Source organism: Echinops telfairi, unplaced genomic scaffold (genome assembly GCF_000313985.2).
Source record: "Echinops telfairi isolate 266 unplaced genomic scaffold, ASM31398v2 ScPeMD7_7410;HRSCAF=8448, whole genome shotgun sequence".
NCBI classification, from domain to species: domain Eukaryota; kingdom Metazoa; phylum Chordata; class Mammalia; order Afrosoricida; family Tenrecidae; genus Echinops; species Echinops telfairi.
The window spans coordinates 16,572,202-16,594,904 of NW_022111310.1; the positions used below are offsets into that span (position 1 = coordinate 16,572,202).

Consider the following 22,703-nt stretch of genomic DNA (forward strand, 5'->3'; position numbering starts at 1 on the left):
TACAAACGTTTCTCATTGTCGGGGTGCTAAGTGATTTTTTTTTTCCTCTATAGATTGGGCAGTAGGCCAAATAAGTTGGGGATAAATAAGTTTTGGGGTAGAAAGGCCAGGTTTGAATCCCAGGTTTGCCAAGATACTAGTTTTGTGGCCCTCAGCAAGTTACTTCTCTGAGCCTGGTTTTCCCCATAGTTTTTCTGTCAAAGGAGTCTAATTGTTCATGTCACACAAACTTGTGGGGCTGAAGTGCGGTATCCCAAGCCCTTGAGCCTGAGGCTGCGGCCGCTGCACCTTCCTGAGCGGCATCTTCAGTGGCACCTAGGGCAGGGCTAGCAACCAGAGAACTGGGTTGCGGACCCACGGGGACCTTGGGTGAGGCCCTGCCTCTGCTGGCCAGCATCACCGCCAATGGGCGGACATTTCTGGGTGACTGAGGAGGCTGCTAGAGCGCATTAGGGACCATGCTGTCCTGGGCCCGAAGCGCTTTGTGACGCGAGTCCCTTCCCTTCCAGATGCATTTCATCTTCTCCGATGAGGTGGTGCTTCTCTTCGATTTCTGGCGTGTCCACAGCCCAGCAGGTACGCGTGGGGGAGCCCAAACCTGACCTGGGTGTGGAGAGCCCAGGTGCTCGCTGTTGGGCTCTGCGGGCGGGTAAGGGAACTGGCCCCCTTGCGGAGGAAGCTTTGGGCAGGAGCTCTGTATGAAAATTTCTCTTTGCCACCACCCCTCAGAAGGCAAAAGGCTCTGCTATCTCACTGATCCTCACAAAGGCCCAGAGAGGGAGGCAGCCTTCTGTGCGCCAGGGGAAGGAGTCGAAGCGGAGGGCCAGGCTCATCCAGGACAGTGAGCAGCAGAGCCAGAACTAGATGCGGGCCTCCTGCTGCCTCCTGGCCCCTCCCTTACCCAGGGCCCCTTGCAGCACGAGCAGCAGCCCAGAGCAGCGGCTGCAGGCAGCTCAGATGAGAGACCAATTTGAAAAGGGGGTGGGGGTGGGGAGATGTCTTTGATTTGAAAAGGGGAGAGTTGGACACTAAATCATGATGAAATTCAGCTTCATCTTAAAAGTATCCCGTAAGTGACCCCAAATGCCCATCACTGCAGATGCTGATCAAATAAATTAGTCAAACCACCATGTCTGCCTGTCATTGAGTAACACATCACCACAGCACCTACTGGCGGAAAACACCAATAGGCATTGTGATTCTCACTCAAGGTCCCAGGAGTGGACTGCATTCAGCTAAGTGGTCCTTGCCTCAAGGTCTCGTGCATGTGTGGGCAGATGGTGGCTGGAGCTGGAGTCATCGCCTGTGGTAGCAGTTGTCAGCCCGAACCTCATATGGGTTGTGGACTTGGACACCTCCCTGAGGTCTCCTATGACCTGGACCCCTCCCACAGGCAGGATGGGGTGTCCACGGGCAAATGTCCTAAGAGAACTAGGTGGAAGTGCATGGCGTGTTGTAAGACCCAGCCTTGGCCATCGCGTAGCCGGACTGCCACCATTATTGCTGGAAGCAGTCACAAATGTCTGTCCAGGTTAAAGGCGTGGGGTCGAGGAGGCCGCCCCCACCCCCCACCCCCACCCATCCCTGTTGCAAAATTGTCAGCATTTGACACTGTAAGAAAGCATGTTGGGTGGGATAAGTTGTGGTGGCCACCTTTGTAAATTAGAAGCAAGCCATCGCAGATTCTATGAAGCTATTGGAAGAGATGGGTCATCTGTGGGTGCTGAGGGGGACCCATCCATATGGAAGCCCCAGTGGGTGATGAAATCAAGGTGCAGGAGAATTCGCATAGATAGGTTGATGACATTTAGACAGATGTTTTTACGAGGCTCCCTGAAAGGCTGTGTAACCAATTGCTAACTGAACTTTCTTTAGGGATGGGGCTGGGGCTCTGGAAGACTGGGTGGGTGGGGAGACTGACTTTTCCCTGTATGCTCTTTTGTACTATTTTAACCCGCGCCCCCCCTCCCCCCGTTTGTGGAGTTATCTGTAATTTTACATTGTAAGCATCTGCAGAGGGAACCTTGACGCTCAGTAGCGTACATCACCAGGCTGCTCACTAGTCCCTCTGCTTGTAAAATACAAGCAATTAGCCAGTCAGGCTGCACAGCACCTCTCGTACGCCTTCCATGTTTCTATAAAATCATCTTTCTGCATGTTTTCCTATCACGGAGGTGTAAACACTTACTGTAGAGACTACAGAAAATTAGGCAAGGATCTGCTTGCTGCGTTCCCGTCTCCGTTTCTGTGTACCTCCGTGTAAACGGGAGCTTGCTGTACAGACCCTTCCTTTAAAAAGAAGTTGCAGCAGAGATTTGTGCAGACAACTGAGCGGGTACGCCGGGGTGCATGGCTTCTGCTTCTCCTTTAGCCCCTGGCTTTTCCAGGAACTGCGCTCCCTAGCCCCACCACAGAAGGTCTAAAGGAGAGAAAAAAACATCTCTTTTCAGTGCAGAACAGGGCTGGGCGAGAAGATGCCCGAGAGGCGGATACGGGGAGTCAAAGGAACGGGGTGGAGGGCGCTTGCCCTGCCAGGTCTCTGCAGCCCGACCTCCTCCCACAGGCATGGCCATTTCAGTGGCCGTGGTCCTGCTCCTGGCTGTGTTGTACGAAGGCATCAAGGTCGCTAAGGTCAAGCTGCTCCGCCATGCTCTGGAGAGCCTCCCGATCCCCACCAGCCAGCAGCTCATGGAGGAGACGGATGGGGAATCAGCAAGCTCAGATTCGCTCTCCGTTGGCAGAAGCCACCTCAGGTAATAAGCACTGGGGTGGGAAGTGGGCCCTGGGTCCTCACATTCACCCTGAGTAGATGAGCCCAGAGAGCATTCACCCAAATTCACAAAAGGACATTGAGACCCAGGATGTGCCAAAGTGCTTACAGAAGTAGAAAGGTGGACATCTGGTCTCTGGACACCCAGTCTAAAGCTCTCCACACTCTGGACAGGCAGCCCCTTGGCAGGCTCAGCATTTCTTTAGGGAGTGGTGATCTTTACAATACTTGTAGTGTAGGACTGTCTGGCAACAGGGGTGGCAACCTGCCCCCAAATCTCACTAGGCTCCCAGACCCAGGAGTTGTGCAACTGTCCTAAGCAAATGGCCATTGTCAGCAATATACCCAGCCTCCTGGCTTCTCTTCCCACTGTGCTAGGCCAGCCGTTTAGAGCCCCGTTTCCTCCTCTAGCCGTCTTCACCTGTACTTAACAGAGCCTGCCTCCTCCTCGACCAGCCGGATGACAGGGGTCATCTCAAGGCTTCACAAACACCCCACAGGGCAGGCACGCTTACTCTCTAGTTTACTGTTGAGAGCATTCCTGGTGGCACAGTAGGTTACCAGCTGGGCTGCTAAACTGCAAGGTCAGCAGTTTGAAACCACCAGCCGCTCACTGGGGTAAAGATGAGGCTTTTTACTCCTGTAAAGAGTTATGGTCTCAGAAATCTACAGGGCCAGTTCTACCCCGTCCTGTAAGGGTTCCTGAGATGGAATTGACGGCATTGAGTATGGCATTTCACTGTTGAGGAAATGTATGTTCAGAGAGGTTAAGACACTTGCCATCTGACCCAGTAAGGGTCAGGAGCGGGAACTGAAATGCCACCAGTTCATGCTCATCCTGTCTGCAGGACTGTTGCCTCCCACACTGGTGCCGCCGGGTTCTGACTCAGTGACCCTCCGTACAGTAGAGTAAAACACTGCCCGGGCCCACACTGCTCTCTGCCCTGTGAGAACCCACTGTGGCAGCCTTGCCAAGCCATGATGTCCGCCTTCAGCGACCAGTCCCTGCTGTTAATGTGTCCCAAGTACATCAGACAAAGTCTTACCATTCTCCCTCCCAAAGCCCATTCCAGCTGTACTGCTTCCAAAATGGATGTGTTCAGATTCAGGGAAATATCTCAGACCTTTATAATTCTCCTTCTCAGACAAGTTATATTACATATGCCAGCATCTTCCTTTTTGCCTAGGATGCCAAGAGCCAAACACGATCTAAGGATTGTCCTAGGCGCCTTATACAAGCCCTTCTCTAGTGTGATGTCTGATCAGGGATGCAAAGGATAAATATGCTGCCCTGTCACTGCTCTCTAGTCTAGCCCATGACATCAGCTCCCGACCCCTGGCACAGCGCCAACGTTAACACGATCTCCCTGCATGTCTAGGTGGTTTCTGTGTCACTTCGGCCAGTCTCTAATCCACGTCACTCAGGTGGTCATTGGCTACTTCATGATGCTGGCTGTCATGTCCTACAACACCTGGATCTTCCTCGGCGTGGTTGTGGGCTCAGCTGTGGGCTACTACCTAGCCTACCCACTTCTCAGCATGATCTAGCTGGTGGGGCGTGCAGGCACCGAGGGCTGGAGGGGGCCGAGGCAATGGACTTCCAGCCCTTTGTCCTCTCTCCGACTACTCCCCAGCAATGGAAGCTTTCAGCTGAGGTTGGCTCCTGCCCCCTGGAGCTCCCTGGCCAGCCAGTGGGGGCCCAGGCCTACTCTTTCTGGGCCTGCATAAGGCTGTTGGACCAAAGGGAGGAAAGAGCAGAGGCTGGTGCAGGACGCTGAGTCCTGGGCGATCCTGGGACTCATAAAGACCCTCGGAGACAGCGACGTGGGCTCTGCAGTGATGAAGGCAGGGAAGCTGGAACCCCTTGCTCTCCTGCTCCGTGCCTTATCTCGAGGAGCGTCTTCCACGGGCTGCCTTCCCGGCCTCTGCGTGGGGACACAGACTACGCTGGCTCCTGTATCTCACCTTTTTGCCTTTGGACACACGAAGATGGTCTCTTCTCTGAATCATGACGACACACTGAGATTCACACACACACACCAGGAGCTCCTGGTCGACAATTTTGCACATTAATCAGGGCAAATTTCTAATGAAATTATGACTTTTATTTATGATAAACGGCAGCATCTGACGAGGCCGGGTTCCCTTTCTTTGGGTCAGGGTGGGGGTGAGCAGAATGAGTGCTAGTGGCTCCGACGCAGCCTGGCGAGCTTGAGCTGGGCTCCTGCAGCAGACTGCCCGGTCCGCAGCTCAGGGAGAGCCCGCCGGCCCCAGAGGCCTCCCAAGCTCGTCATGCAGAACAGAGCAGCACGCGGAACACATTTAAGGATATTCCCTCACTGCTCACCTAACAGGGACCTGGGGGGAAATGCTGATTAAGTCACAGGGTGTGCTGACTGAAGGTGCAATACATGGTCAGGCCAAAGCTGTTACATTTGTTTAGATGGGACTCTCCTGAGAGCGGAATGGCTTCACCTCAGAGGACAGAGACCCAGGGAGGGAGCATCACTGTTGTATACTGTATGTCCTTACTCACGCAGCACACGGGCTAGGTAAAAAGATGGTTAATAAATTTAGGGTATTAAGATACACCTAAAAAAATAGATACACTTTAATAAAGATGTTACTTCTAAACAATCTGTGACTGTTCTTTTTCTTCTCCCGACAGCAAATGCATGAAACCTTAACTGCAGAGGCTGAGGGGGGTCAGAGGAGGTGACAGGACTGTTTGTGGGGCTGTCAGAGGGCAGTCTGCTATGAAAGACAGATGGTAGCTCTGCAGGGACAGCCAGCCCTCAGACATGGTGCGCAGGCACCTGGGACACCAGCTCAGTCACCTGCCATCCTTTGTTCCTGTAACAAACACTAGTCCCTGCCTGCCGGGAAACAGGTGCACGGTCACATGGACTGTCAACAGTAGCTGGGCAGCAGCATTAGCCCCTTCTCTGGGAGGGTAGATGAAAATAGAAATTTAAAAAAACTTTAAATTATGGTAAGAACTACCACTGAAAGTAGAGTCTGTGACACATCCATGCTCTCCCCACGTGGGCAGACTTCCGAGGGAACTGGAAAGCTGCCCCCCATCCTGACTGATGCCCAATGACTCATGTGTCCATGTCTAAGTTCTGACCAGCTAGGTTCCCTCCCTAAAGTATGGGGGGGGGCAGTCACTCCTTTGGGGCAATTCATCTGAGGCTCCTGGGCACAGAGGGCTTTGTTACCTCCGCTCCTGTGTGTGTGTTGGATGCAGGAGGCAATACAGTGCTCTCATTTCAACACTCTTCAGAGCCTGCCAACTCACAAAAGGTGGTACTTTCCCTACTTAAATTTTCTTTTCAACCTGCCTGGCAGTATACTAAGAACTTCACAGGCATTACCTTATTTAATCCTCCTCATGGTAGAAAGTACGAGGACGCTGAGGCATCGAGAAGCCTGTCACCCAGCCGGGAAGTGGCAGAGCCAGCATTTGGAGCCTGGCAGCCTATGATGGTCAACTCAGATGCAGGACCCGAAGCTGGGAGAGTAAGCAAGCTGGCCTAGGGCCTGGTGAAACAAGGTCACGAAGCCAAAATGTTTAGTATTTTACCCTAAGAGTGGAAATTCTGTCTCAGGGCACCTGAGATAGGACCAAGAAATGCATTTCTATAAAACATACCCCCTTCTCCCTCCCAGGGAGTCCTTGCTGATCAGGCAAGAGAAATGTTGCTGTTGGTGGCCACGAGCCCAGGTTCCTGTGTCCACTGGCCATGACTGGAATTCCTGTTTTGCTGCATTACTAGACATGTCATCGTGGGCAAGCCTGAGTCTTCTCCTCAGGGCAGCAGTGTCTTTCAGAGGGGGGACAGTGCCTGAGATGGAAGTTTAATATATGATCACTGTGATTGCCTTCCAAACCCCGGAAGCCATGCGGAGCAAAAGTCAAGTTCCTATCTTGAAATTGGGAAAACCAGGGAATTTAAAAAATGACTTATTTTCTTTTTGCAGAGCTGTTGAAAGATCTTGAGATAAGAAAGGTGACCACCACATTCCCTCTGGTCCTTTCTCTGCATTAGTTGTGGCCCTTGAGTTCAGAGGCAGTGGAAGTTACTCTCAGAGAAGAACTGTTCGGTGCCATAATGGACAACAGACAACTGCTGCCGCTCCTGCGTGGTTTCCTGGGGGTCCGGCCATCTGTGGACGAGCTGACACAATGCCCTGACCTTAGAAACTGGGCCAGCAGAAGAGTGACTTTGAAAGACAGTCCCAAGGTTAGGTGCCAAAGGGAATAAGCCACAGGCTCCCATGCTCACTAACTGACCCAGCTCTGTTGTAATCCTGCCCTCAGATTCCCGGAGAAGCACAGCCCTTAGACCCCACCTTGACTTCTCCCCAAGGGCTTGAGCCAAGTTTCATTGTAGACATTTATTTTAATTTTGTTAATTTCAAATGCCACTGACATGTTTCGTCAAGTTTAAGGCGGATGTCCCAGGATTGCAGGGAAGGCTATTAACTGAATAGAATTTAGATCATGTTGTTCACCCTAAGCTTTACCCAGGAGGCCTCAGCCCAGCTGGCAGGTCTTGTTGCTCAGTCGAAGTTGGACTTACAGTGAGGTGCAGCTGGAGGAAGTGCTCCCGGGAGAGTCTGAGAGTCTGTGAGGACTGCAGAAAGCCCCGAGAGGACTCAGGTCCCGGAGGTGAGCCGCTAACAGGAGCCCTAGCAGCTCTCCCTCCAAAGGAGGCAGAAGACACCGGTGTCCACTGAGGCAGGGTCACATCCCTCTTCAGGGCAGGTGGAAGCACAGAAGTGGGCTGATCCAGGCACTGGAACTATGTCATCAGAATTCTCACCTTTACCTCCCCCAGGGCTTGCCTAGACCCAGAGCTGCTGTGCAAAACCATGCTTAGAGAAGGGCCGGGCAAGAGACCTTGGCATCAGTTTCCTGGGTCTTCATCCCAACCAGTCAATGTCATCGTCATCATCATCATCTCCAAAAAGGGGTGTTGGGGGCGGGCGTCCCTTCATGCTCTGACAAAACAGGAAAGAGTAGTCAGTCCTCACTTGTCCCTGCACCAGCCGAACTGCCTGCATCCATAAGGCGAACAACCCAGCAAGTCTTCCTGGCTCTCTAGGAGGAAAGGAGGCTGTTGGTTGGTTTTGCCGAGAGGACCAACCCCGAGGCCAGCAAAATTAAGTTTCCAGATCCTGCTGAGACCAGCATGCAGAGAAGGAGGCAATCTTCAACACAGAACAAAAGACCAACTTTGTTTGGCTAATTTTGGCATTTATTTGTGTAGCACAGGTAGTGATTGCACAGATTTTCCTCTCATGCAGTGCCTTACACATTTCATGTGGGGAAAAGGGTGGAAGAGGAGAAGTGGAGGAGGAGACAGAAAGGGAAGCAAGAAGCCCTGGGGGAGGAGCGGGGACTCAGGAGATAAGGGGCTGGGAAGAATACAACCACATGGAAGAAAACACTTGCTGTGGCCTGTCTGGTTCTGGATGTGACCTCACCATCTGAGAAAGTTGAATTTAGAGGCTTGGCTACATTCCTGAGTAGAAACTCCCAACAGACGGGGGCAGCCAGGAACATGGGGCTGGAGCTGCTTGTAGACCCCAGTCTCACTGGCCCCTCCCTCTATTCCTCCTTCCTATTAGGGATGGGGGCAAGGGGGAAGGAGGGGCTACAAAGAATCTTTTATCCCTTGCAAGGGACCCAGTCCCATGGGGGTAGCAGGAATTGATTTAGTCATGGACTAAATCTACTAGTCTGCTCTGGAGCCCTGGTGGCACAGTGAGCTGAGCACTGGGTTGCTAACCCCAAGGTATGCAGTTCAAACCCACCAGCTGCTCCACAGGAGAGAGCAAGCTGTCTGCACCTGTGAAAGATTTACTGTCTTAAAACCCCTAAGTAGGGTAAGTTATGATTGCACTCGTGTTCTACTCTAGAACAGAATGCCTTAGAAGACTGGGGGAGTCAGACGCTTTAGCATCCCACTGTAGGGTACACAGCCCAGCTTGCACCCCTTAAAGTACAGCAGTCTTCCCAGGATACAGGGGCACCTGGCCATCCTCGTTGTGCTTGCAGAGCTGCACCCTCCCGGCCCCAAGCCCACTCCCACAGGGCCCTGCGCACAGTGTCCAGTGGGTGGGCCACCAACAGATTCCATTTCTCTGCCCCAAGGGGTTCTTCTCAGAGCCAGAGGGGAAGGGCCCCTGGGTGGTGGTGTGCGGACTTGGCAGTGTCTGAAATTCCCTTACCACCTCATCTTCATCCTCGTCCTCAGGATCTTCTTTGAGGCTTGGGACTTCCAGAGTTGCTCCTTGAAACAGGTCATCTTTCTCATCCCCAGAGAGACTGAAAGACAATTGAGTCGCAGAAAACACTGTTGTACCTGCCCCGGGCCACAATGCACACCAGGTACAAGGGTTCCTGAGGTCCGGGGTCACTGTCACCATCTCTTCCCACTGGCTGGCCCCCTCGATAGCCTACAGCTAGAGTGATCTTTTGAAAATAAGAAATCAGACTATGCCATTCTTCTGTTTAAATCCCTTTAGCAGCTTTAAAAAGTCCAAGTTCTAACCGAACTCAAATGATCCAGCCTGTGCTTAGTGTCCGGCTTCCCTGGAACACTCCTCTCCTTTGGTTCCTTGTGCCTTTCAGTTTCTGGATGTCTCTCCACTCCTGGGCCCAAGCTGCTCTCGAGAGCCGCCTTCCACCTCTGCCTCCCACTCTTGGTATAGATGAGTCCTTCTTGTTCACGCCCTGGTTTAAATCTTACCTTCTCAGAATCTTTCTCTAACAACCATGTCTGTTTGGACCGAATTATGCCCCTCAAAAATCCATGTACCCAGAAGCAACAAAGCCCACATGGAAGAAGCACACCAGCATGTGTGATCATGAAGGGCCGAGGGGGACCAGATATCAAGCACCAATGGGGGGAAAAAATCATATCATCGTGAATGAGGGGAGCGCGTGATGGGGACCCAATGCCCATCTGTAGACAACTGGACATCCCTTGCAGAGGGGTAGTGGGGAGGAGATGAGTCACTCAGGGTGCAGTATAGCAATATTGAAACACAACTTTCCTCTAGTTCTTAAACGCTTCCTCTCCCCCACTATCATGATCCCAGTTCTACCTTGCAAACCTGGTTAGACCAGAGGATGCACAGTGGCGCAGATGGGAAGTGGAAACACAGGGAATCCAGGACAGATGAACCCCTCGGGACCAGTGGTGAGAGTGGCGATACCGGGAGGGAAGGGGGGTGTAGAAAGGGGGAACTGATAATAAGGATCTACATATGGCCTCCTCCCTGGGGGAAGGGCAGCAGAGGGGTGGGTGAAGGGAGACGCTGGGCAATTTAAGATATAATAAAATAATAATTTATAAATTATCGAGGGTTCATGGGGGAGGGCGGAGCAGGGAGGGAGGTGGGGGAAGGAAAATGAGGAGCTGATTCCAGGAGCCCAAGTGGAAAGCCAGAGTTTTGAGAATGATGGGGGCAATGAATGTATAAGTGTGCTTTACACAATTGATGTGTGTGTGGATTGTGATGAGAGTTGTATGAGCCCCAATAAAATGATTTTTTATGAAAATTCTGTTATGTCTGTGGTTATAATCCCATTTAGGAAAGGGTTGTCTTTATGTTCATGGGATATATAATGAGACATGAAAACGAGGCAGGACTGGTATAGGGTGTATCTTGATCTAGCACTCAGAAGAATTCAGACTTCTAGCCTCTTAGACCATGAGAAGAGAAATGTTGGTCTGGTCAGGCTGTCATCACTTGTGGTCTTTCTGCTCTGGCGGCACTAGCTAACGAAGGCCGCCCGAGGTGCCAGGGGAGTGGAGTGCCGCTCTAACAAAGACCTAAGCTGGGGGAGCCGTTGCAGAGGTGAGCAGTGGGAGGAGGTGAACAGAGTTGCAAAGTGCCCCACAGTAAGAGCTGAGGTTGCCTTGCAAGAGACTTGTGGTAGATATCAAAGGCAATTTTGCCATGGGCTCTTCTAGTAGGAAATGAAGAAAGGTGTACTGAAACCGCTATTGTCCTCGAGGATACCAACAGCACCAGCACCAGATTGGTGCTAGCGACAGGACTGGATGTGCTTCTGGTGAGGCTGTAATAGAATATGACATCACAGAACAGTTGGTGTGAAAACGTCAATGGGAACTTAACTTGTGTAAACTGTAACCAAAAACAAGATTTAAAAAAAAGCTTTTTAAATGAACATGTAATTAAACAATGAAAACAGCAGGATGCTTTTTATCCAGCGGCAAAGCACTTGTCTAGATGATGTTCAAGTGTAGGGTGGAAGGTGGGACTTGTCAGTGATAAGCATGGATACTCAGGTGAGGAGATTTCTAAGGAAGCGCTTCGGGGCCTCCTGCTTCTCACGGCGCACAGGAAAATGTGAGAGGAAAGACATGGGTTTACCAAAACACTGGGCAAAATGGGAACCGACAGTAAGAGGTTTGAGAAAGTCTGTTGTGCAAGCTATGGACACGTGTCTGAGAATGTTCACCAAACATGGCCACACGATCTTTTTTAAGGAGATTATCTTCCAGTGACCACAGAACAGCCAGCCATCAGCTTACACTGAAGCAGACAGAGAAAGAAAGGAAGGAACGCTGCCTGCCTCTTGGAATTCTGTAGGCAGGAAACGGGGCAACATGTTCTGACTGACATCCCGGGAGCAGCTGGGAGGTCAGCAGAGCAGTTGCAGGAAGCATAAGGAGCAGAGCCTTCTTAGTTTCCAAGGGTAGATAGAGCCCACAATCTCCAGGATCTCAAAGGGTGGGGCCATCACCTCAGGTTCAAAGAGCTGGATCTTTGTCCACCTGGTCCCTGGGGGGATAGGGCTACCATCCAACGTTGTTGGGTGGGACTGCTACATTCAAGGGGCACAACCAGGGAGCCAGGGGGTGGGGCCACCACTAAGACAGACTAGGAAAATGGAGCTAAGCTGAAGAATTGCCATCTCAGAAGGCTTACAGTGGAGCTGCAGTCCGGGGCGGAGATACCTTTATACCCAGAATCCAGAAGTTGTGATCAGCACCTAGAGTATGGAGGGTGAGGCCATTGCCCAGATGGTCTCAGAGAAGACGGTTATCTTTGAGCCTTGAGAGCTAGTGTAATTTGTTCTACTGGGTTTGGGAGTTAGTTAAAGTTTATTGTGCCAACCTGGCTGATAAACACATGTGGGGTTAATTGAAAGGCAGAGGGATAAATGGCTCGGTGAGCCTTGCCTTTCTAGTTCTCAGGTCTCCTGCTTTTTGATGGTCGGACCAGGGTGCAGTTGCCTTAGCCAGTTCCCTGCTTCAGCTGGCAAGACTCACTGCCTGCAAGACATCCCTGAGGAAAAGACACATGGACCTACCCCGATGCAGCCCTGGGTGCTGGAGCAGCCGTGTGGAGACCCCTGCCAGCACTGAGATGTTTACACATTCATTGACTCAGCTTTCCCCCTGCAGTCGGCATCATTGCATCTGTTTTGTGAGATGAAGAGTTTGTAGATTGGTGGCAGACATAAGGGTTAATGTTGGACTTGTGGGCTTGGGCAGCACTGGGTTGGGAAGTTTTCTTGATGTGCACTTAACCTTTATATAAAACTCTCTCTTCTACATGAGTTTCTATGGATTTGTTTCTCTAAAGTACTCAGACTAATACACCTGGTTATTCCTTCTTTCCTTCTAATTTCTCCATTTGTATTGGAAATGTCTATCTTGTGCCTAATTTGACTATGGTACTTTAGAAATAGATAACTTGTAGCCTAGATCCATAGGTTTACAGATGAAGTATAACCTTGTACCAAGATAGAATATACGTAAAGTCTCACCCATACTTGATTTAAATGGTTCACAAGATAAGATTTTAAACTTGGGAGTTAATTTAAGGTTTTGGGATGATGAGGTGTTTTACATGAGGCAAGGACATCTATTTTGGCAAGGGCAGGGGTGGAGAAGGAGTCTTCGTAACAGACTGGATTAACCATTGGGCTGCTAACTGATCCATCAGTGGCTTGAGCATGAGCCATCTGCTCCAGAGAGAAAGATGGACATAGTTTGCTTCAATCCATGGTTTACATCCTCAGAAATCCAATGGGGCAGTGCTACTCAATTCTATAAGGGGACTGTCAGTCAGAATGGACTTGACAGCAGTGGGTTTAAAGGATGAAATGTAATAGATGGGATTCTGTCCCCACCTCAAATCTGTGTCGTAAATTCTGTCTTGTGAGCCTGTGCTTATCTCCTGACTTGGGGCTGGGTTGTCCTTAATAGGCTTGTTAGTGAGCCAGTGTAGAATGCGTGTCTTGAGTCAATTTCTTTGGAGATATAAAGAGAGTCAACAATTGAGCGGAGGAGAGATGGGGTAAGACGGAAGCCAAGACACGTGGAAATCTCTGTAGAACCAAGAAAAGAGGCAGCAGAAGTTGAAGATACACAGCCTTTCCCTAGAGCCAGAGCTCCGAACGGAGACTTCCATCCTCCCAAAATGAGCAACAAGTTTGTTTGGTAAAGCCATTCACTTGGGGTATTTCTGTCACAGCAGCACTAGGTAACCAAGACATTGCCTAAAGCAGAATAGCCCCTTCTTATTTTTTACCAATTCTCATACTTATTTTCTTCTCTGTTGGGAGTGAAGGTGCCTCAAAATAAAAAACCAAATATTCCCTTCCTGCTACTCCATCACAGAGCCTTGCACATAGTAGGTATGGTGCTGATAAAGGTACTGTGAATAAGCACATGAATGAGTTGAGCAAGTGAGCTCAACTCTGAACAATGAGTTGCCTGGCCTGAGAACACCAGACCTCCACATGCAGCCTCCTGGAACGTGTGTGTTTATGTTAACATACCTGGAATGCTGAGAGCCATGACTGGATCTGCGGGCTGCCTGAGCTGGAGGGCTGGCCTCTGAGTCCAGTAGTTTCTTGCAGGGGCCAGTGGAGCTAGCGAGATCCTCCTTGTTACTGAGCTCGGAAGGCTGAGGCTCTCCTGGGCTTTCAGACCCTAAGGTCCGTGGATCCGCTTCCCTGGGCTCTAAAGCCAAGGCTGATTTTGTGGAGCGTTCCTGCAATGGGCCATCTGAAATCACTTCCCCGACCGAAGCCTTTCTCAATGGGTCATCTGATTTAGTGGTCACTGGGCCAGGAGCAAGTGTCTCCTGGCATTCAGGGTCCATGTCTACAGAGCCTGGAGGTCTGGGTGGGACTGAAGGTGGGGGCCTCAGGACTCTGTGGGATGGAATGTCAGTCACTTCAGGAAGGAGGGAGTCATCCTCTAGCCCCGAGAGTGCCTCTGATCTGGAGGTCTCCCCTTTCCTTGTCTGGACATCCTCTGGGGGAGTTGAGGGAGCCTGAGGAGGGGATGGCACGGTGGGGGGCTCCTGCCTCTCCCTGGGCAGGGAGTCTTTAGGCAGCTCAGAACTGGCGGAAACGGACTGCTCCTGGGAAGGCCTCTGAGGTCTCTCTGCTCCTCCTCCTCCTCCTCCACTGCGGCTCTCCCCCTTCTCCTGCTCCTGATGGTTTAACAGCTGAAGTGTCACCATCTGTTCAAAAGCCCAGGAGGAAGAGCAGATGGTCAGGGCCAGGAAAAGGGCAGGCAGCCCTAGTTCTTTTGTCCTCTTAAACACAGACTCATCGTCTGGTCCAACTGGTCCCGTCTCTTCCCGTCATCCGAAGCACACCCTTTCTGCCCAGATAAAAGTCAGTCCAGCAACTGTAATTACTAATGATTGACTTTATATTCCTCTATTCACCCTTTAGAAGGTTAAACAGTAAGATACCCATTTCCACAAAATAATGAACCTTAATCGTATTCATGAGGGTCCCCAGCACAGTCCTGCCATTGTAAGATTCCTCCAGGTCAAACTCGCCCCGCAAGGACTGGAACACCTGGTTCATGATCTGCTTGACCTAGGTGAGGACGTGAGGAGAGAGGGAAAATGAGACATGCTGCCAAGATCAAGTCATTAAGTAATGCAATTACATTTCAGAGGGGCTCGGAAGGCTAAAATGAATCCCTACAGTAGGACCCCATTGGTCATAACCTGAGGAACTGCATAACCTTGTTCACTGCTGAGAGAATTATGTCAAAATAATAAGTAGCATTTCGTGACAGTTAGGGTTAGCTGTAGGGAGCCCCGGTAGCGTAGTGGTTACATGTTGGGCTGCTAACCACAAGGTCGGCAGTTTGGAGCCACCAGCCTCTCCCATAGAGTCCAGTCTCGGAAACCCATTGGGGCAATTCTACCCGTCCTACAGATGAGTCAGAATTGACTCGATGGCAGTGTGTTCTTGAAGGCCAGTTGTGAGAGTCCCGTCAAGGGCAGGCAAGCGTTGTGGGGAGGGGGGAGGCATGCTCAACAATGGACTACTTAATGATGGCTTATTCCCACTGTCACCTCTGAGCGTTCCCAGGCCAATGCACATCAGTGGCTAGTGGATGCTGGATAGACTCCGTGGCCCCCATCCCCTTTCTGTGGTATAGATGTACTGGCCCTATCTGGGAAAAGGATAAGGACCTTTTGGGTTTGCCACCAAGGTGGCTAAGTTCCAAAGGGTGGATTTTTCCTTAAGGCGGCTGGTTCGAGCATCACTGAAGTGAGAAAATAAAAACTATCAACACAACTTGGGTCCATTCTTTCTGAATGTTTAACATGCACATTCAGCCCCTTGATACTCTACGGTTTGCTTCACCTGCAAAGTACCAGCTCACCTTCTCTGAGGGGTCTGAGGCAGCAGCTTCATCCCCAGACATTTGGGACTTGCTCTTCTCCAGCTCCTTGACGTACTCTTCATTTTGCTCTGTCAGAGCTGTGACCTGGGCCTGGAGAGCTAAGCACTGCAAAACAAACAGACTATGGCTGTGGCCTAAGGCCTGGATGATAAGGGGAGGGTCAGGACAGACAAGGGGATGTCGGTCTCCTGGTGGCCAGCCACCCTCTGCCCGCCATATACATGCTGGCTCAGAGCTGTGCTCTTGCTCAGCACTCAATCTCTACTCACAACCTCACTTCCTCTTTTTGAACAAGGCCACTTGTCTTGTTCCTGATCAGGCCAAGCATATAATGAAATTAAGGCGGGGGGGCATCAGTGCTAATCACACAGACACATGACTAGTGAGTGTTACAGGAAACCTATTCATCTATAAGGCTGACTTCATTCACCAACCCTGAGTCAAAAAAAGTTTTCAATAAGATACTTGAATGAAACAAAGTAACTTCCAAATAGAGGGCTTTCATGCCAAGACCCCAAACTACTTCCTACAGCTCTTCTGAGCCTGCTGATACTATTCTGATACTCTATTCTCAAGCCCTTCTGCAGTTGCTTTACCCTGTCCCCCTCTCCATCTTCTCAAAGCTACTTGTCCTGCATGGCTCTGCTCAAATGCCCCTGCCTTGAAGAAGCCTTCCCTAGTCAGCTCCAGCAAACACCACTGCTTCTGGGCTCCACTCTTCTTTCCTGGTTGTGAGGTTCTTGAGGATAAAGTGTTTGACCTTTCTAAGAACAACGTGTGTAACAACTGACATTCAATAACTATTTGTTTTATAAATAAAGGATTAAATAATAATGGAAAACATGCTCTGGAACACTGGTGCTATTTTTTTTTCTCTCCGGTTCACTGATCTGCATTCAGAGTGTATGTGTGAAAGATAATGGACAGAGTGCTAACTAACTGTAGTTTTGTTTTTAAGCTACTAACACATCTTAGGTCCACATGAATCTGTAAGACTCAAACAACTTGCTTGCATCAGGCCCGTCTTAAGCTACCTGGGTCAGGGAAAACATCTACCTTGCCCTGAAGTTGTGTCAGTGTCTGTTGGTTGGCATCCCTCTGTGCGCACACCTCCTGAAACTGTTGCAGGTGCTCATCCTTGGCAGAGGCCAGCAAATGTTCGCATTTGGCTTCCCACTGGGTCTGTAGCTCAGTCTGCACGAGAGACAGCTGCCAAGAGAAAGCAGTGACCATATCCTCGGTGGTCCTGCCACACCGGGGAAAGCCCACCACTCAAAAGGGCAAACGCAGCAGCTAACTAGATTTCATAGGGACACACTGCTTCAGCGATCTTAATTATTTTTTAAAGTAAATGTACTTTTTAAACCTAGGAAGAAAGTTTCCATTGTTGCCAGGGCCCCAAAAGGGCAAAGACAAAGGCATCACTGTTTACATTAGGCAGGATCATAATGTGACCATCACTCTTCAGAGTTGGAAACCTGAACTATATCAGTGCAGGACTTATTTTTGTCAAAATTCCTGACAGTGATCAAAAGGAGGGCAACAATTCACACTAGTTAAATTCACAAGAAAATTGACATACACATAGGAATTTATGAAATTACAACGAGAGAGGCACCTGGCATATCCTATCATTGTACCTGGTTTCCCTTTCTCATCACCAAAACAAACCCCCGTCTTTCCAAAGAAGACCATGTACTCCAAGGATAGTGTTTGGTGGCTGAGGACACTGGCCTTACAATGTCTGGATTTTTTTTTTTAAACAGACCCAAAATGTTAAGATTTTATTTGCAAAGCTTTTTTTGTTGTACAGAAAATAAAAATGTGGTTCCAATCCCAGTGTAACTGGCAGCCATGAATGGTTAAGACTCACTGGTCACAGCTACCTGGGCTACAGCGGAGTCTCACACGGACACCTAACAACATTTACAATTTTGGTGGGGCGAACTCCCCAACAATGTTTGGAATTTTAAGATTTTTTCATGTTTGTCATGAATAATTCATCGCTAGATCTGGGTGGTGTAAACATCCTGTTTCTCAGTACCTGCTCTGCAGTTGCTTGGTCTGTGGACACCCGAGCCTTTTTCAGGAGCTGTCGAAGTCTGTCCAGTTCCTCTTGGTGTGACTTGCGAAGTTCATCGATCTCCTCCTCCACCAGACAGCGCTCTTGAGCCGACTTCTTTTTCCTTTCCGAGAGGTTCTTAGGGCAAGAGAGCCAACATCAGCCCAAGCAAATTAACAGAGGATAAATGGGGCAGGTAGGGATGGCAATGCTAAGGATCATGCCATTCTGGAAACAATTGTGTGTGTGTGTGTGTGTGTGATTTTTCCCAATATCTTTAACATTCTTATCCTAGGTGAGGAGCAAAGAGAAGGAAACAAGGAGAGCCGTAGCTACCACTCTTTTAAGAGATAAGAAACATGCTAACATTGGTGTCGGTACCAGGGGATAGACACTCTCCTAGACTACTGGTAGGAAAGTAAATTGCTACCGTCTCTCTGGATGGCAGTTAGGCAGTTCTGTGAAAGACTTTAACATGTGAACCACCCCCACAATTCTACAAATTGGCATTTGTAGTGAGGAATGTTAGATTCTAACAGCGCTGCAGTTCGCAACCTGTGTGGGTCGTGACCCTTTGGGGGTTGAATGACCCTTTCACAGGGGTCGCCGCGTGACTCATAACAGTAGCAAAATTAGTGATGAAGTAGCAACAAAAATAATTTTGTGGTTGGGGGTCACCACAACCCGAGGCACTGTATGGCTGAGAGCCACGGAGTTAGAGGGATGCTCACTGCAGCAGTGTCGACAGCAATGGAAACCTGAGCAGTCAAAACACCAACAGACAGTGGTCACAAAAAAAATAATAGAAGAAATCAGAAACACAGACAAAGATTTACCCCTTTCTGAGAAAGGTACGAGGTCCAAATAGTACTATGGATGAGCTTTATTGAAACCTCGGAGAATATTCTCATATTTAAACTGCTGGAAAAAGATAGGAAGGTCCCTACTTTGTTCATTGGGTATTACCCCGATGTTGAAATTTTAATGATAGCAGATACTATAAGTACAGTTAAAAGATAGGAAACTAGAAGATCATTTGCAACAGGACTGACCAAGAATTAATATCTTAAGATTGCCTATAAGACAAATTAGCATTATAATAGATAAAGGGCAAAGAACATTAAAAAGAGAATTTACAGAAATACAAATAGATACTAAATATAGGAAAATTTTACTATTAACAAAGTACATATTAAAATGAGCTCTATTTCTCTTATCAAACTAATAAAACTGAGGAAAACTGATCTATGCGGAATTCAAAAGGAAACCTGTTCCCATGGTGCTGCTAGTATAAAAAGCACTCTCTTCTGGGGGATAACACGGCACTACTTCTGTGTTGTTTGGTTGTTTGTTTTTAGTATGTAATACATTTATTAGCTTTGGCATTTGAAACTTTTAATACATAATACATTTATTAGCTTTCACATTTTAAATTTGAGGTTATAGAATGCATTCATTTTTTGTTGTTGATATATATATATTTTTAAATCACTTTATTGGGGACTCGAACAACTCATCATAATCCATTCGTCCGTCCGTCTGTCCGTCCATCCACCCATCCATCTATCCATCCATCCATCCATCATGTCAAGCACATTTGTACATTTGTTGCCATCATCATTTTCAAAACATTTTTTTTCTACTTGAGCCCTTGGTATCAGCTTCTGTTTTCCCCCCTCCTCCCTCCCTCATGAACCCTTGATAATTTATAAATCATTATTTTTTCATGTCTTACACTGACCGATGTCTCCCTTCACCCACTTTTCTGTTGTCCATGCCCTTGGGTGGGGGTTACAGGTAGATCACTGTGATTGGTACCCCTTTTCTCCCCCCACCTTCCCCTTCCGCTTCTGGTATGGCTACTCTTGGTCCTGAAGGGCTTATCTGTCCTACTCTTGGTTCCGCTTCTGGTATGGCTAATATTGGTCCTGAGGGGCTTATCTGTCTGGGATTCCCTGTGTTTCCAGCTCTTATATGTACCAGTGTACATGCTCTGGTCTAGTCAGATTTGTAAGGTAGAATTGGGGTCATGATAGTTGCGGGGGAAGAAGCATTAAAGAACTACAGGAAAGTTGTGTTTCATCAGCGCTATACTTGCACCCTGACTGGCTTGTCTTTTCCTTGTGACCCTTCTGTAAGGGGATGTCCAATTGTCTACAGATGGGCTTTGGGTCTCCACTCCCCGCCCTCGCCCCCATTCATGTTAATATGATTTTTTGTTCTGGGTCTTCGATGCCTGATACCTCATCCTATCGATACCTCGTGATCACACAGGCTGGTGTGCTTCTTCCATGTAGGCTTTGTTGCTTCTCAGCTAGATGGCCACTTGTTTATCTTCAAACCTTTACGACCCCAGATGCTGTTATCTTTTGATAGCCGAGCATCATCAGCTTTCTTCACATTTGCTTATGCACCCGCTTTTGTCTTCAATGATCATGCCAGGAAGGTGAGCATCATGGAATGCCAGGAATGCTAGAACAAAGTGTTCTTGCATTGAGGGAGTACTTGAGTAGAGGCCCAATGTCCATCTGCTACCTTAATACTAAAACTATAAATATATGTACATAGATCTATTTCCCCATTGTCATAAATATATTTACATAGGTACATACCTGTATTTAGAACACTATAAATGCCCTTTCCCTCCTAGTTATTTGCTCTATTTCCTTTTACTTTCCTCTTGTCCTGGCACTACTTCTAAACCACTTAGCTGAGTAACCTTCTCTCTGACCCAGCAAAGAGTTTAGTCTGTGGAAAAACTCAAACAAACTTGCAAAATTAGCTATATAATACAATGATGTCCACTGCAGCAAGGCCAGAAACTTAAATATCCATCGACAGGTAAACGGTTACATAAATTATGGTACAGACTTTCAGCAGACTACTATACAATTGTTAAAAAGAACGAATATGATTTAAATGTGTTTACGGAGTATAATGCCTATAACATACAAGGTAAAGGGAGCATTAAACATAATGTTAACAAAAACGACACTTATGTGTTTATATACACAAAGCAAATCTAGGATGACTTATTTACTATTTATTGCGGTTATCTCTAAGGTCTGAGAAGAACCACTCCTCCCTATGAGTCGGTTCTGCCCCCGAGACCCTTCAGGACCGATGTGCTCCAGCGGGTTTCTGAGGGTGTCATCTTTATGGAAGCAGACTGAGTCATCCTCCTGCATAAGAGCGGGAGAGTTTGAACGGCTGACCTCGTGGTTGACAACACAAGGCTTACCTCACTGCCATGAGAGCTCCTTAGGCAAGAGAACAGAAAGGGCTAAAGACATTGCTTTATTTTAGACTTTTCTATACTATTTGTACTCGATGAATACAATGACTATATATCCTTTCATATAGATTCTTATATATCCAATTCAACTTTTAACACGTGTGCAACTTACTGACAGCAATGATAGTACTTCCAACCCTTAATCAATGCCTTTTCCATTAGTTAACCTCCTTTCTCCCCTCCTGACCTTGAAAACCACTAATAACTGGTAAGTTTGGTCTCTATACATTTGTCTTTTCTTGTCCTTTTAGATAAGTGAAGTTATACAATTGCCCTCTTGTGATTGGCTTATTTTATTCAACAAAATGTCTTCAACTCCGTTCACAACGTATGTAGCAAGTATCCAGACTTCATTTGTCCTACTGGTTAAGCAGTAGTCCATCATATTTATGTACCACATGTCACCCATTCATCTACTGGGGGCATTCAGGCTGCTTGTACCTTCTGGTTAAAGTGAATAGAGATGCAGTGAACACTGACATACAAGTCTCTTTCTGAGCCTCTGCTTTCAAATCTTTGCAGTATATACCTAGAACTGAGATCAGGGAGGACGATAGGCTGTCTGCTTCTATAATACTCTATACAGTCTCTTTGAATTGGAATCAACTCGATGGCAATAGGTTTGTTTGCTTGCTTTCTGAGGGGCCTTAATGGCACTGTCAGTTAAGTGTTGGGCTGCTAACTACCAGGTCAGCGGTTCAAATCCATCAGCTTTCTTCAGGAAATTCTGTTTAAATAAAAGAGGTGGCAGTGGTTTCTTTGGGGGGTGGTACTAGTGGTTTTTTTGGGTTTTTTTTAGGAACTACCCCCATTTTCCACATTCATACCATTTTGCATTCCCACCAGCAATGGGTAAAGGTTCCAATTTCCCACATCCTCACCAACCTTTGTCATGTTATTTTCTGTTGTTTTTAGCCACCCTAGTAGAAGTTTAATGGTTAGATTTGAATCTCTGATAGCTAATGATAAGCCTCTTTTCATGTCTTGAGTGGCCATCTGATTGTCCTTTTTGGTGAAATGGACAATCAAGTCCTTCTTTGCCCATTTTATAGGCAGGATAATCGGCATATATCATTATATTGAAAAGGAAAAGGAAACATGCACTTTGAATGGCTAATGCTGGCCACTGGGTTCAAAAGAGGAATTTGAATTGGAGAACTTACTTTTTCCAGAGACTCTTTCTCAGCTCTAAGGTCAGCCAGCTCCTCCTCCAGAGAAGTCACCTTGAGCTCTAGTTGTTTACGGCTCTGCTTTTCACTTCTGAATTTGGCCTGTGCTTGCTCAGAAGTTTCTTGGACCTCTAGGGACAATAGCAGACAGACGTGACTGGGAAACCGCAGCCACAGTGGGCAGTAGGACACCCCACAGCTCGGCGGTGACTTCCCGATCCTGTCAAAGAGCAGCTTCTAGTCACTTCTTACAGAATCGCCTCACTAACCAGCAACAAGACTAACCGGGCCATGAGCTAACTCGCACTGCAGTGGGGGAAATTCCTTGGTATAGCTCTTCGATCCACAGGCTTGTAATGCACACCCAATGACTCGGGAGAGTATGCAAATGGGACTAGGAGGGGATGGCTCAGTTTTGTCATTCCCCCAGGTATAAAACGAGCCATGTTTGAAGCAGTAACAGAGATTCCCAAGACCATAAAGAAAGAAGAGCCATATGAGCAAAGCACTAAGATCATGAGACAAAACAGTAGGCTTCCTAGACCATGGAGTGAGTAAAAACGAGTGTCTTGGAATGGGGGCTGGCAAGCAGACTGGGGTGCCCACTGGCCATTTATCAGTGCTAAAGGAGTATCTATAACATTTGCCTGAGCAGAGGAGAGGTCAAGGGGCCTTGTTGCTGATCATAGTG

The 22,703-nt window shown here is 48.3% G+C and overlaps 2 protein-coding genes across 4 annotated transcripts in view; one reads left to right on the top strand and one right to left on the bottom strand.

Moving 5' to 3' along the window:
* The window catches only part of SLC31A2 (solute carrier family 31 member 2), an 11,990-nt gene extending 6,583 nt beyond the window's left edge, over positions 1-5,407 (top strand). For 2 of the 3 annotated variants that reach the window (XM_045296592.1, XM_045296593.1), the window contains exons 2-4: positions 510-576; positions 2,564-2,753; positions 4,150-5,407. In XM_045296592.1, the coding sequence (XP_045152527.1) occupies positions 510-576; positions 2,564-2,753; positions 4,150-4,318 (426 nt within the window). In that variant the 3' untranslated portion in view covers positions 4,319-5,407. Of the gene's footprint in view, positions 1-10; positions 577-2,563; positions 2,754-4,149 lie in introns of those variants that run through there. The other variant, XM_013007235.3, reaches the window with a different exon arrangement.
* FKBP15 (FKBP prolyl isomerase family member 15) overlaps positions 4,854-22,703 on the bottom strand; it is a 54,341-nt gene continuing 36,491 nt past the window's right edge. The window contains exons 21-28 of the mRNA XM_045296591.1: positions 22,007-22,143; positions 17,531-17,686; positions 16,543-16,695; positions 15,466-15,591; positions 14,556-14,663; positions 13,605-14,296; positions 9,011-9,107; positions 4,854-7,777 (exon numbers count right to left, since the gene is read on the bottom strand). Coding sequence (XP_045152526.1) covers positions 7,700-7,777; positions 9,011-9,107; positions 13,605-14,296; positions 14,556-14,663; positions 15,466-15,591; positions 16,543-16,695; positions 17,531-17,686; positions 22,007-22,143 — 1,547 coding nt within the window. The 3' untranslated portion in view covers positions 4,854-7,699. The remainder of the gene's footprint in view (positions 7,778-9,010; positions 9,108-13,604; positions 14,297-14,555; positions 14,664-15,465; positions 15,592-16,542; positions 16,696-17,530; positions 17,687-22,006; positions 22,144-22,703) is intronic.